General features: G+C 54.5%; 3 protein-coding genes across 3 annotated transcripts; 2 read left to right on the top strand and 1 right to left on the bottom strand.

Moving 5' to 3' along the window:
• Nucleotides 1-319: 319 nt before the first annotated feature.
• COCSUDRAFT_12949 (long-chain-fatty-acid CoA ligase) lies at nt 320-4,308 on the bottom strand (the record flags this gene model as incomplete). Its single annotated transcript, XM_005650416.1, has 11 exons — nt 320-520; nt 1,036-1,161; nt 1,275-1,330; nt 1,464-1,590; nt 1,878-2,153; nt 2,536-2,640; nt 2,753-2,851; nt 2,955-3,113; nt 3,788-3,907; nt 4,049-4,118; nt 4,217-4,308. 11 exons carry the CDS (start codon nt 4,306-4,308, stop codon nt 320-322), a joined length of 1,431 nt encoding a protein of 476 aa, XP_005650473.1.
• A 3,589-nt stretch (nt 4,309-7,897) lies between these two features.
• COCSUDRAFT_27528 (Oxysterol-binding protein) lies at nt 7,898-10,610 on the top strand (the record flags this gene model as incomplete). Its single annotated transcript, XM_005650415.1, has 7 exons — nt 7,898-8,143; nt 8,366-8,536; nt 8,656-8,805; nt 8,947-9,114; nt 9,326-9,474; nt 9,571-9,697; nt 9,929-10,610. 7 exons carry the CDS (start codon nt 7,898-7,900, stop codon nt 10,172-10,174), a joined length of 1,257 nt encoding a protein of 418 aa, XP_005650472.1. The 3' UTR covers nt 10,175-10,610.
• A 112-nt stretch (nt 10,611-10,722) lies between these two features.
• Nucleotides 10,723-13,802, top strand: COCSUDRAFT_64902 (hypothetical protein; the record flags this gene model as incomplete). The annotated part of the gene is made up of 8 exons (XM_005650414.1): nt 10,723-10,923; nt 11,190-11,441; nt 11,558-11,807; nt 11,924-12,273; nt 12,520-12,748; nt 12,969-13,166; nt 13,301-13,410; nt 13,569-13,802. Exons 1-8 carry the CDS (start codon nt 10,861-10,863, stop codon nt 13,800-13,802), a joined length of 1,686 nt encoding a protein of 561 aa, XP_005650471.1. The 5' UTR covers nt 10,723-10,860.
• Between the last annotated feature and the right edge of the window lie 480 nt (nt 13,803-14,282).

The following is a 14,282-nucleotide window of genomic DNA, read 5'->3' as shown; positions in this document are numbered from 1 at the left end:
CTCATAATTTTCGAACAGCTCCTCCCAAGAGCTTTCCATCAAGGGCCAGAATTGGCCCTTGATGCAGCATCACAATGCAAGGTGCGGCGGTAATGAATGGCGCCCCAACTAGGGCAATTCCAGTCTTTGCTCCAGACGGTGTCTGCAAGGTTGTATCAGCTGATTCCTTGGAACTTCATACAGGCTATTGCATGCCGCTGCCCGTGTGCAGCTTCCACGAGCAGGCCCGGTCCAGTACCGCCACGGTCAGCAGCTCAGTGTACTACTCTCAGAGCGTGCACGGAAACAAACTCGGAGAGTTCAGTACTCACGGCCACTCTCAGCGCAGCTTGGAGAGGACGTCGGCGACCTCGCGCGCATACTTGGCGTGGATGGCCGGCCGGCGCGGCTTGAATGTGCGCGTGAGGGTGCCACCCTCCACAGACAGCGGCTCCTGCAGTACCGTGAAGGCGGCCACGCGCTCAAAGTGCGGCCGCGATGCGCACGCCTTGTTAATCTCCGCGCGGATCACCGCCCGCACCTCCTCCTCGCTCATCGGCCCTGCTCCACCGAAAAATTGCAATTCTTGATGTAAAAACAGCTCTGCTCCACTTAATACTTGCAATTCACCGATGTGAAATGAAGCTCTGCTGCTCCACCAAGAACTTGCAATTCATGATGTTGAAAGGAAGCTCTGATCGAATCACATCAGAGAAAATAGTAAGCTGATGTGGAAGCAGAGCGAGCGCGAAAATTAAGGGGAAAGGGCTGCCTCGCAGTGTAAGTTGAACATGTGAAGCATACAAGACACCTCCTGTTTCTGCGACAATAGAAGCATCTCATGTGGACCAGAAGAAGCCCTCTCTCTTCCTCTCTCCTAGCCCAAGGATAGCAGCATAGAAGGAGTGCAAATGCACAGCAAGTGGGCGTTGCTCTTCAGTGAGCAGGTGCCTGATACTGTGGGAAGGTGGTAAGCATTTTGAGAGTGGCAGGGTGAAAAGTAGGCGCACCCTTTACGTCCTGCAGCTCGGCGAAGGCTTCTGGGGCGGGCACCACGAGGGCGCCCAGCATGCGGTGGTCCTGCCCCACCAGAACCAGGTGCTGGATGAATGGCGACACCGCGCATGCGTCCTCTATCGGCGCCGGCTCCACGTTCTCGCCGCTGCTCAGCACAATCGTGTCCTGCGAGCGCAGTGCCAGTAAGTTGTCAGTAATCAGGTGCTGCCATGCAAGGCGCAGAAGCTTACAATTGAATCTGAGCATTGTTGCACCCACTGGAGACAGCTTTGGCGCACCTTTGCACGGCCGGTGAGCACGATGTGCCCCGCCATGTTGCTGCCAGCAACGCCCGCTGCAACACCACATACAGAGCCCTCAGTCTCAGGCACAAACATCATTCACGGAATCGACAGAAACTCTTGCACTCTATGAGATTTGCACCATCGCAGCACAGCAGGGATGCCATAGGGGGCAAAGCTGCTCACTTGGTGCGCGCCAGCCGAGATCACCGGTGTCAAACCAGCCGTCGCCAGCCACAAATGCCTTGGCGGTGGCCGCTTCATCATTGAAGTAACCCTTCATCACCCCCGGACCCTTTGCCAGGAGCAGCCCCTGCATGACCACATCTCCCTGAGCCTCCAATGCTTCATTTCATCAATTTAGGGCTGATAAGCACACCAAATTAGGCCCAAGAGGCTTGCAGCTTCTGTCTGTCTATTCATGCTAGTCCTCAAGCTGTGGCTCATACACAGGCAGGCTTTCACAATTATCCACCTGTAGAGGGCCAGCAAGGCATGCAAGCTCTCAGTACCATTGAAATAGAGATCTGTGTGATTCTGCTAAAACAAACCCTCAAGCGCGCAAAGAGTTGAGCAAGGTGGCAAATCGTTCAAACTGACCTGCTGGCCCTCGGGCACGGGGCGCAGGGTCTCGGGATCAACGACGCGGACGACGGTGCCGGGGATGGGCAGGCCGACACTGCCGCGCACGTTTTCGCGCGTGGCGTCCCGGCGGCAGGACAGCACGGGGGAGGTCTCGGTGAGGCCCCAGCCATTGAGCACGGGTAGCGCGAGCGTCTCGTAGAAGTCGTCCAGGTGGCGCGCCAGGGAGCCGCCGCCGCTGATCACCGTGCTCATGATCCCCAGCGCCGCCCGAATCTTGCCAAACACCAGCACCTGCCCCAGCCTGCCGCCCCCCACATGCACCCATCAGAGTCACTCTTGAATTGCACTGCAGCACTTCAACGGATGAGAGAGAGGGAGAGAAAATCAGCACAGCAAGAAGAGCATGAAAAAGCTTCCTGATGCCTCCCTAACTGTGCAACAACACCTGCAGATCTCTGTACATGCTTGATACCCAGACAAGAAAGCGCTCCTCTGCTGTAGAGAGGATACATTGCAGGGTCATGCTGATGAGCACAGCACCCATGGCAGATGTGATGGACAATGATCTTTGGCTCCAGGCTGACCTGTAGAGGGGGTAGAGCACAGCGGCGGTGAAGGTGGCGAGCATGACCCGGAACATGGAGGGCGCCGTCCGCGCGTACTCCAGCGCGACGCCGTCCAGAATGCGCCTGGCCCGGATGTAGGCCGCGCCGATGGCGAAGAACAGCCGCGCTATGGTGCGCTTCACCAGCGAGCTCTTCTTGATCTGCTGCTGCACCTGCACACACCATTGGGACAGCATTTCAACTCTGGTGAGATTTCCTTATGGACAGCTTACAGCAAAGACGAGCATACGAGATTGCAGGAGAGGCAGGAGAAAGAAAACACACCCTGCCGTACAGTGTGTCGAGGACCATAGGGACGCAGACAAAGTGGTGGGGCGGATAGGCGGACAAGTCCTCCCTGAACTTGCGAATGTTGGTGTATACCTGCGACACCCAGCAATTAATCATGCATTGGGTTCTCCAAACAAGCTCATGCAGGAAGCAACAAGGCTAGTAATATAAACATATATTGAACAAAAGGGTGGACCTGGGTGCAGGCACGAGAGAAGAGGTAGTAGCCGCAGGAGCGCTCGTAGATGTGCCAGGGAGGCAGCAGGCTGAGCGAGCGCTCCCCGGGCTTGGGCTTCAGAAAAAAGCTTAAGTTGTCCATCTGATACTTCAAGTTGCCATGCGTCAGCATGACACCCTGCACACGAAAGAACAGTGTCCTTTAACTTGTGCAAAAGATCCAGAGCAGGAGAGAACATATTCAAAATGTGCCATGGTATGAGGTGTAGGAGCTCATCACAGTGCTCAGCAGGGAAGGCACCTTTGGGTTGCCAGTGGTGCCAGAGGTGTAGACAATGGTGGCCAGCTGGTCGGAGGACAGAGGGGCGGACTCAAACTGATTTGAGGCGCGGTGCCCCTGCGCCAAAACCTCTGCATAGGACAGAACTGGGCAGTCCAGCAAGGACCGGCACTTGTCGTTGGGCTCGCCCCATAGTATTACAGCAAAGCGCACCGCAGGTCGATGCACCTGCTGCCCGCCCACAGCCCGATCAGGACAGACTGAGCTAAACATCTGCATTCTGCATGATTCTGTATGCATCATGCATCATTCATCATGCATCATTCTGTACTGACCGTAATGTAAACTCGGTTCATTAGCAGGTGAACAGCCCTGTGTGCTGTTGAGAAAGAATCGCTCAGCACCCCGCATGCAAAGTATGAAGTAAGCTGGAAGCGTACCCCATTGTGGAAAGCTCCATTTGAGCCATTGCCGTTGCCGTTCTGCGAGGATGACGATGCCAGTGCTGGGGCCAGGCGCTCCAGGGTCTGGGAGTCCTGGGCCACGATGGCGCAGCTCTCAGAGTGGGACACAATATAGGCCATCTCCTCCGCCGGGCTGCTGGCCCCGCGCACCGCATCTGCAGCGCCCAGCGTCATCACTGCCTGATCCGCCACCAGCCACCGAGACGAATTCTCGCTGAACAGCGCCACCTGCGATGTCATCATGCCATGCGATGTGAGTATGCCACATCAGGGCTTCCAGGCCTGTAAGAAAGCTATGAGCGCTGTGTGGAGATGGCATGCTGCAGTTGGACAAGGAGGTAGTCCCTCATGAGTGATGAAAGTGGTCACCTTGTCTCCAGGCTTCAGGCTGAGAGCTCGCAGACCCGCTGCAAACTGAATGATCTGAGATTCCAACTCCCTGCATGCACCCACATAGCTTAGGAGACCGATTCAAGATCAGCCGTACTGTTGCTGAGCCTCACAAATAGATGCACTGATAGGGGGCATGGCACGCACAGGAACGTCAGCTTTGTTGCTGGGCTCTGGTGGGGGTCAATGGCAGCCAGCTTGTCACCATGTGCGTCAGCAAGAGACGCCCACCTGCACATGCAAAGAATTATCTTGATGCAGAAAGACGAATTGCAAGCATCGGCGAAGCAGACGGAAGTGTAGCTTGGTGGATGTAGCACAAAGGACCACGTCAGGAAGCTTACATTTGTGGGACCCCTATGAAGGAAACTTCGGATCCATCTGGCTCCAACAGAACGGGTTCTTCTCTAGGCTGCTCAGTGCGCTCAGGGGCTTGCACCTGCAGTGTCCAGAACGACTTGTTGAACGACGACAGTAACTTGTCTTCTCCTCAGAGCCCAGAGTCTTAACAAGTTTCAGGCGTACCCAAGGCATCCTAAGTTCATTTAGTACAAAAAAAAAGCAATTAAAGAGATCCGGAGCAAATACAAATCAACAGTATGCTAAGACCTTCAACAACAGAAGGCACACTATTATTCCAGGAAGTATGCACGTCGAGCACCTGGCAAGCTAGCCTGTTGTAATCTCGCCCACACCGTCTTGAAATTGATACATGCGACAAGGATCTTCTGTTCGCACAGCTATACGTGCTGTGCAGGAACCGCGAGCTTGCTCCGCTTGGTACTAGAAGAGGACAACCACGTCTCTGCACTGGAGGTGTGCAAATGCCTGCAGAGCAAGGCAATGCATGTGGCGAGCCCATCATGTCGCTCCCACAAACGAGAAGGCAAATATGTGAGGAAGGCCAATCTCGAACTCTTCATCTCTATGGATAGTTCTATTCCCTTTGTACCGCGAGGGCCGTTGAAGTTAATAGGCACGCGATGGGCTCGCTACTGTCGGGAAGACATGTTGACATCAAATGCCTTCAGCATTGGTCTGACAACGACTTTTCCCAATTGGTCGATGTATGCTCTCCGGCGCATACAGTTCTAATGTGGCAGCTAGCCATCAACGATGTGACAATCGCCTATTGTCACTGTCACTTTGACCCAACGCTGTAGCTTTGAGAACCTGTGCCGCTCGTCCCCTTATTATGATGCTACTACATCGAATTACTAGCGCGCAGCGTGTTGTAAGCGACGGATCTCTTGCAATATAGTCATGAAGAGTCGTCCTAAAATGGGGTTTGGCGAGGATTTAAGGCTGGCCCTGAAAGTCCCAGAGCTCAATCCTCATCCGATGTATAAGCAGGTACACTCCATTTCACCATTATTTGTGCTAACTTGTTCCGGAAATACTGTCTGGTCCCTGTCCCTAGATATCTGGCATACTTTGTAAAGGCGATAGCAGCGCTGGATCTCAAGAGGCTTTGCTTTAATGCAGATCGTCGCAGGAGTTCTTGTGAAATACGTAAATTTTGGCAAGGGTTGGAGACACCGCTTGTTCGTGCTGCAAAATGGCGTTCTTCGGTACTACAAGGTGATATGGAAGCTGGCCTTTTGCACTTTTGACGTTCCTGTGTTCATGTTTCTTTTATGTGACCTGAGCATAGTTTAATCTTTTATCTGACAATTGTGTGGCACAGGTATTTGGGGAAAGCAGAGTGAATGTCCATGCGCTTTTTGAGCAGCTTCGCAAACAGGGCGAGCTGACTTTGATAGGCGCAGAGACTGGCGTTGTGGAGAACAAGTGGAAGAGGTGGTCTTCCGTCTCTTGTGCCAATACATTCATCTTGCCCCAAATGCCCTTATGATTCATTGCATCTGGGCTGCCACCCTGAGCGCTTATTGTGCCACAGGAACAATGCCCTCATGGGTGTATCCAGCCCTGGATCTCAGGAGACACTTGCACCCCAGGCAGAGTTACACTTGCAGGTGGGGGCCACATGCCCTGAAAATGTGCTGCTTTTGTCTTGAAGTGCGTAATGAAGGCAATCTTGTGTACGGCACCATAGCTTAGTATCTCAATGTTTTGTGCAGGTGTCTAGTATCCAGGAATCCTCCACAGACTATCGCAAGTTCTACATGCACAACGGCGCCAAAGTGATGAGATTGCGAGCTGAGACCAAGTGCGTGCACCACTTGGTATCCTGCTGTGGGGAGGATACAAGCACAGGATCATGGGTGGCAATATCTTGTTTGGATGCTGACATATGGCCAAATTTGCATTCAGGGAGGACAGGTGGGCTTGGATAACTGCCTTGAGCCAGGCAAAGGTGATGCCTCCCATTCCATACCAGTATACACCATGATCTATCCCTCAAAGACCCAGCCATTAAGTAGCAGCAATTCCCCCTCTACTGGCTGAAGTCCAATTGCTGGCCTGTTTTTACTCGCAGGAGGTGTGGGATGACAGGACCCCAGAGACACCTGATGCCACTGCCCCCAAGTCCATGGCCAGGTGATTTGTGTGCTTGCACTGCTGCACTACCAGACATGTCGAATACGACACAACGACTGTCTACAAGCTGTATCTGACGCTTCCAACATCTTGCTTCATGTAGCGGTTTGCCTCTGCAGGATTGTGACTGGGGACAACATCTTCCTCACGGACCTCGAAGGAGTCCATGAGAGGCTGAAGGAGAGGGGCGCAGGCGATGACCTGTGCGGGTTTGTGGAGGACCTCCTCGTGAAGCAGCACCAGCGCTACCACATTTTTATGACTGCCGAGTCCGACAAGCGCCGCTTGCTGCTGGAACACCTCCACAAGCTTGAGGTGCGCCCTCTTGTCATCCAGGAATAAACAATCATGTGCACTTATTTAAGTCATCATTTGGTCCTCAGGTTGGAATTTTAAATTCTGGCCCAGAATTTCTGGGGCATCCACAAGCCTGAGCTACCAAAGTGCCTGGTTGCAGAATGAGAAGCGGCAGTTGGAGACTGCCATGGTGGTTGAGAGCCGCATTAGCAACAAGAGAAACATCAGCCGAAGGTCCCTGGCCGACACACAAGATGGCTTGGAGCACTCTGAGGTGGGCACACAATTCTCCAAGATCCAAACCTGCCCTATGCCATTCCAGTTATACAGGGTGTCATCAGGGAATTACACTTTTCTGCTCATTCTATCAGCCAGTTTCAAGTGCATGCTAGGTGAGAGAAATTACTGCCATGCTAAGTGTGGGAGCTGACGCAGCTTGGGGAGAGCGAACAGTCGGACACGGACGCAGACGAGGATGAGTCGACGGAGCGTGCAGACAGCGCAAGCACAGACGAAGACGAAGAGGTATTCTATGACGCCCTTGAGCTGGCGCGCAGCGGCAGCCTCGGCAGCATCGGCCGCGCCGGGAGCCTGGAGGATTCCTCCCAGAATGGTGTTGTGGAGCCTGTGACGCCTGCCAAACAGACCAGGTGAGCGCGCCCCTCAAAGCCCGAGCCCAAGAATGCCTGTATCGCTGCACATGCGTCTGACCTGTACAAGAAAAGCATGGTACCTACCAGTGTCTGGAATTCCTGCCATGACCTCTCTTGCGAAGTTTACATTGAATGACCCTGTGAAGGCAGTGAATGTCACAGCAACAGGCAACACAGGCACCTTATTGCCGGGCGTTGGGGTGATTGTTGCGCAGCTGTACGCACTGCCCTGTTTGTGGGTCTCTTTAAAATACTTTCTTATACACTGGAGTCGGCATGACATGAAGGGGCCTGTCTGAATCATGTCCCTCTCTTCCGTGAGGGACCATCCTGCCTCATTGAGAGGAGGGATATACTGCTCGGTGTCAATGATCCGATGTGGTGCTGCAGTGGGGAGGAGGATGTCCCGGAGTGGCTGGCCAAGGAGCTGCCAGCGCCGGAGCGGAGGGATCGGCTGCCGCCGCCGGCACAGCAGGAGAAGAGCGTCAGCCTGTGGTCCATCATCAAGGAGTGCGTGGGCAAGGACCTGACGCGCATCTGCCTCCCCGTCTACTTCAACGAGCCCCTCTCCGCCCTCCAGCGCATCGCCGAGGATTTGGAATACAGCGAACTGCTTGACACGGTGAGATTCCACTTGTCCCACCCCTGCTTATGGACACTGTATCCTGGACAGTTGAATTCCAAATTTTTGAGTGTGCAGTGAACTGACAACCCACCTTTGATCCTCCCAAAGTGCACGGCCTCGGTAAATCAAGCTTTGCAAGCGCTGCTCGCCTGACGATCACATGCGCATGCTTGTGCTTGCACATGCGGTGCTACCAGCTGAGAGGTTTTGTGTGGCCAGGCTGCCACATTCCCGGCGGGCAGCGAGGAGCGCATGCTGTACGTGGCGGCATTTGCAGTGAGCGGCTACTCGAGCACGGCTGGGCGCACCAGCAAGCCCTTCAACCCCCTGCTGGGCGAGACTTACGAGATCGTGCACCCTGAGAAGGGGCTGCGGGCCATTGTTGAAAAGGTGCAGAGGCACACTCACTAATAACGCAGCATACTCATTTGTATTGACACAAAATTGTCATGGAGAGTATGAGGCTCCTTTTCTGCTTGCTATTTAAACGATGTGTTGTGGGATGACAGGTGGTGCACCACCCCACAGTGCTGGCAGCCTACGGCGAGGGGCGCGGCTGGAAGTTTGCCGGGGATGCAGACGTGAAGAGCAAGTTCTGGGGCCGCTCCATCGAGCTGACCCCCATCGGCTTGCTGACCCTGTCCTTCCAGGACGGGGACGTGTACACCTGGAACAAGGCAAGCATCCTGCCCTCTCTTCACACAGCTCCCTTGTCCCTGTTGTGCTGCCACCCCGCAGCTCCTCTCTGCTGCTGCACTGAGTGGTCAGCCCGGTGTGCGAGGCTGGACAGCGTGCTGAAGTGCATCGGGATGCTGAAACAGGTGGTGTCAAGCATCAACAACCTGATCATTGGCAAGATATATGTGGACCATGGGGGCACCATGCGCATCCACAGCTCCGCCAACGGCCTTGTGTGCAAGCTCAAATTTCGGGAGCAAGGCGTCCTGCGCATGCGCGAAGCCCACGAGGTCAGCTCCAGCTCTCAGTCTCACCTGACGGCGGTGCACGTGATGTACTTTTGCCTGCATGTTGAGCTGTTGATGTCAAGTTGGCTTGCCTCTCCTGTGGTCTCATATACTGTGATCAGCTTCATTTGAAGGCCTGCTGTCCACAAGCAAAGTAGGGGCATGCGCTCGGGTTTGGGACGAAATTGCACTGAAGTTTGCTGTGGGCTGGCAGGTGCGGGGCCACCTGGAGCTGCCGACTGGCGAGAAGATGGTGAAGCCGCTGCTGTTCGGCAAATGGGATGAGGCTATGTACGCAGAGATGCCTGACAACACACAGAGCCTGTTATGGCAGAAGTCTGAGCCCCCTCCAGACCCCACCAGGTGAGCGCCCAGAAGCTGAGTTGCAACAAAAATGCGACGGAATGACTGTCACTGCGGCGCGTCATTGTCGCCAACCTTTGTAATTTGTTGCTGCAGGTACAATTTGACCAAGTGGGCCATTCAGCTGAATGAGATCACGCCTGGCCTGGAGGAGAAGCTGGCGCCGACGGACTGCCGCCTGCGCCCAGACCAGCACCACCTCGAGCTGGGCCAGTACGACCAGGTAGAGCCCTTCCCTCTTGTCTCCTTGTTATACTAGCACTAAGTGGAGCAGTCCATGGATAATGGGTGCCACACCAAGCCAAGAGGGCCCACATGCTCTCTTCATGGGCAGGAGGGTCACGTAATTGCGTCATTGTACCGCTGCACATGTGATATTTTGGCATTTCAGGGCTCGGTGAAGACCGTGATTTTGTGGAGTAGGAAAGGCAATGATCACTGATGGGATGTGCAGGCGAACGCAGAGAAGCTGCGGCTGGAGACGAAGCAGCGCGCAGCGCGCAAGGCGGCGGAGCGGGGTGACCCGATCAGGCCGCGCTGGTTCACGCGCGTGGAGGGCGCCGAGCCGGGCAAGCAGCAGGCCTACGTCTATCATGGCGGCTACTTTGAGGCGCGCGATGCCGGCCACTGGCCCGGAGTGCGCGACATCTTTGGCGCTACTGACCCCCCGGCCAGCCCCACTTCCCCGCATGCGCACTGACGCGCTCCGGGGCTGCACTATCATGACAATCAAGATATCTTTCTCTTCCGCTGGCTGGCGTTTGCTTGCATGTTTGATTGCCAGCGCTGCAGATGGGTTTCCTGCTCAAGAAGACTTTGATCTGGTCAGCAGCCATCTTTCGCACCTGCAGCAGCTTGATCTCGGCATTGCATTTAAGATTGTATTTAATGGCGCAGTCGTGCGGTGTGACGATTGCATGGTAATGCATAAAGTGCCGGCTGACGAAGTACTACTTCGTTAGTAACTCGAGTGCTTTGCAAAGTAATGTTGTGACAACTTGTGTTTGGTGCAATTGCAAGTGATTATCAATTTCCTGCACAGGAGCTGTGTTGCATGTGCGCATCGCCTACTTGCCGGTCTGACCTATTGTGTGCCACCCTTGCTTGATGCTTGATGTAAGCAGCCCCTCAAGATCTCTTGCATGCTGAAGCTTCCTGTTCCAGCCAATATAGGCTTTAATGTAGGACTGACTCACCAAGCGACTTAAACCTCTCGCAATTTTCTATTGCATCGGATAATGGTTTCTCGCGGATTCCCTTTCTGCTCGAGAGATTCTGTCGAATAGCAACAAAAGCAAATGTTTGGATTCTGGTTCCAGATATCAAACCAAGAAATGTTGCGACCTACTGTGCAGCGGTAAAAATCCTCCTAAAGTACTCTCTACAATGGGAATTGACAAGCAGAAACTCTTCACTACCATAAATGAGCTTGTGGAAGAAGAGCTCAAGGTGATTGTCCACATCTTGTATTTTGATGGCTTGCAATTATATTGTGGGCGCCCGTGGTGAATGCAATGTGATACCTAGACCTCTACCTTCGGAAGATGTGTCATTTATCAGGAAGCCCATCAGTTGTAGGGCCTAGAAATGGACGTGCTTGGAAAGCCCATCAAGTTGGGAAGTGGTCACCGTGCAAGTCTTTCTCGATGTCTGATTCAGTGGTATGCTTTGCAGCAAGGATGTCTGTCATCATGTGATAGCTTGTATGACTGCAGGTGGTCTCCTTCAAATGGTTGGCACGACAATATTCTCTACCAGCTAATGCAGCCAAGAAGGTCCTGTCGGAGTTCCTCGAGAAGAACCAGGGCAGGGTCTCAGCGACATATCTCATATCCGGCTGGACTAAGGGACCCGAGCCAGAGCACAGCATCCAGCTGGTCGATTCTGGAAGCCTCATAGAGCGCCGCAAGACGCTGGACCCCATCACATCCCTGCACGTCTACAGCGTGCAGCCCACGCAGCCAAAGGTGAGCACCACCGTGGGCACCCATCTCCAACCAGTGCAGCTCTAACGATGCTTGTGCTACAAGCGCTGTAAAGCTCAGATACCTACACGCATGAGGTGGTCCTTTGTGCTGTGCAGGATGCGTCGGAGCTGTGGAACACAGACAACTTGCAGACGCTGGAATTCTTCACCAGCCTGGTAAAGGGCGGCAGCGACAACTGCCTGGCAGACAACCGCTGGAGCGCCGTGCAGTGCCAGCAGGCAAAGCATGACCCCTCACTCAGCACAGCCAAGGCTCTTGGCGCGCGCAAAGCAGCAGATGCAGCCAAGGAACCAGCTGCTCCGGCCAATGGAGGTGTCGTGGCTGCCATCAAAAAGGCCGCTGCCGGTGAGAACTCTGCCACTGAACATCATAATTAACAAGCGGTGCTTGCACCCACGCTCAGCAGTGTGTATGCTGCATCCAGTGTGCTCAATGGTGAACTCCTTTTGTCTCCAAAGCAGGTAAGGAGGCTGGCAAAGGCACGGAGGCAGCGAAGGACAAGGGGTCGGGGCCGGCAGCCGCAGCTGCACCCAGCACTGCACCAAAACCTGCGGCAGCACCGGCGGTAGCGTCCGGCCCAGCCACTAATCAAGCCAAGGGGCCAGCCAAGGCTGCAGGAGGCGCTGGGAAGAAGGGAGCAGCGCTGTCAGCCATGTGGAACAAGGCCCCGCCCAAAAAGGCGAGCGTGGCAGCGGCAGCAGCAAAGTCCACAGCTGCCGGGAAGGCCAAGGCAGCTGCGCGGCCGGCCGAAGCAAAGCAGAATTCCACCGTTGCTGTGGACGCCGAAGCAGCCCTGCGCCTGAATGAAGAGGTGAGCTCTTTCTCCACTGTCCCAATCTGTAGTTTTGAGATCCTTCAATTCAGCATATAAAGAGATGACACCATGCTCCGCAAGAAGAATATCGCCGGTGTATGCGGATAGATTGATGTACGTCTTTGTCCATCATGCTTGACAGAGTTTCTGGTTGAAAGCTCACATCTCTCCGTTAAGGGATGAAGCCTTGAGGGAGTCAGAGAATGACAGGAGCCCTGAGGTGTGTCCACCATGTGTGCGCAGGCAGAGAGCAGCAGCGAAAGCGAAGAGGAGCAGGCGCCAATCCAGCGGAGCAATCCGGGCAGGCGAGCGCACGTGCTGCACGACGATGAAGATGAGTCAGGCCCTGACTCACCGGCCCAGCCCGCCAGCAAGCGGCCGCGCTCCGGGAACGCCCCCGCACGGAAGAACACCACTGTCCTCAATGAGTCGGATGACGACAGCGACTGGGAAGCTCCCAAGAGGGGCGCAGGTGGGCACCGTATGCATCATGTTCAGCCGGGCAACTGTCTCTGTTGTTGCAACCGTGCTGCTCTATGGGTACAGTAGGAAGCTTCATCGGGGTGATGAGGTGATTGACCAGCGCAGGGAGACTCCTTGCTGCACTCGGTCCTATCTTGGACACCTAACCCATCATGCAGTACTTCCTGCAAACTGTGCAGTGTTGACTTGCCCGCTGTTGTGATATTCAGGGAGAGGTACTGCGGCGGCAAAGCAAAATGGCGTAACGGCCGCACCGAAGGCTGCCGTGGTGGAGAGCGAGGAAGAGGAGGGAGCTAGTCAGAAGGGGAAGGCAGCGAAGCCTGCTGCCCAGAAGAAGACGGGCGCAAAGGCAGCCGCGGCCAAGCGGCCGTCGCCAGGGACCATCAAAGACCATGGCGAGGCCGCAGGTGATGGTCACATCCGTCTGCTGTCTTGCAGTCTTGCAGCTTAAAATTGCGCATGGGAAACAATGGCGACAACCATATTGTATTGTACAGAGTTCAAACATGGCACTGACGTAGAAATGATGCATACTGTGCAGGCGGCCCCAAGCGGAGGAAGGTGCTGCGCACGACATACAATGACAAGGGGGAGGAGGTGACTGAGATGGTGTATGAGGACGAGCCTGCGCCAGAGCCAGCCCAGCCGGCAGTACAACCACAGGCACGCCTCATTTTTATTATGCTCATGTGCCAGGACGTCACAAAGGACCAGTTTAGTACGCTACGAGTAACATAGATGTGTCGAGTGATGATCAAAAAGATTTTCTCAATGGTGCTGCGGTGTTGAAGGGATTTCAATCGTTGCAGGAACAGGAGAAGGAGGATGTCCCGGCAGCAGCTGCAGCAAAAGCGGCGCAGCTGAAGGCGGCCACACCGGCAGAGCCTGCAGCGGCGCAGGCGGCCAAGGCATCAAGCCAGTCGCAGGGCAGCGCTGGAGCACCGCCGCCAAAGAAGGAGCCGGCAAAGGCAGGTGCCAAGAAGGGCGGCGCCAAAGTGCTGCCGGGCCAGCGGGGCATCAAGTCCTTCTTTGCCAAGAAGTGACTCTGATAGCACCACGAGATCCCCAGAGCGCTGCAGGGTTGATGCGGCATTGAAAGAGCATGAGCTGTTGTGTACTGTTGTGCCTGCAGCAAACTTTCTGTTGTGATGCTGAGGCCTTTCATGGGGACATTGACCGACATTCTTCACCTGTGACATGGCATGAGCTGGCATGCAAGTGTCTAGGCCGTAGCTCAGTCAGCTCATGAGCATTTATGATTACTTTCTTTACAGAAGACAAGATCCACCTTTTGCATCCTTTACTCTGCATTCAATACCGGGATTGCAATCTACAAGGCCCCTCTAGCATTAGCAGTGTCCACTTGTAAGACTTTAAAGGACTTGGATCCAAAAATGCACTTCATTATAATAATAATGATCAAGGCGTACACGCATTGGCTATCGATTGCCTATGTCGGCATAAAATAATCATCTGTCACGATATCCAACAGAATGGTCCTCTATCATCCTGCAACATATCTC

The sequence above is a fragment of the Coccomyxa subellipsoidea genome, assembly GCF_000258705.1.
Source record: "Coccomyxa subellipsoidea C-169, whole genome shotgun sequence".
In the NCBI taxonomy this organism is placed as follows: Eukaryota; Viridiplantae; Chlorophyta; class Trebouxiophyceae; family Coccomyxaceae; genus Coccomyxa; species Coccomyxa subellipsoidea.
Note: the sequence above shows the minus strand (reverse complement) of the source record. Positions and strands in the feature narration are given on the sequence as shown.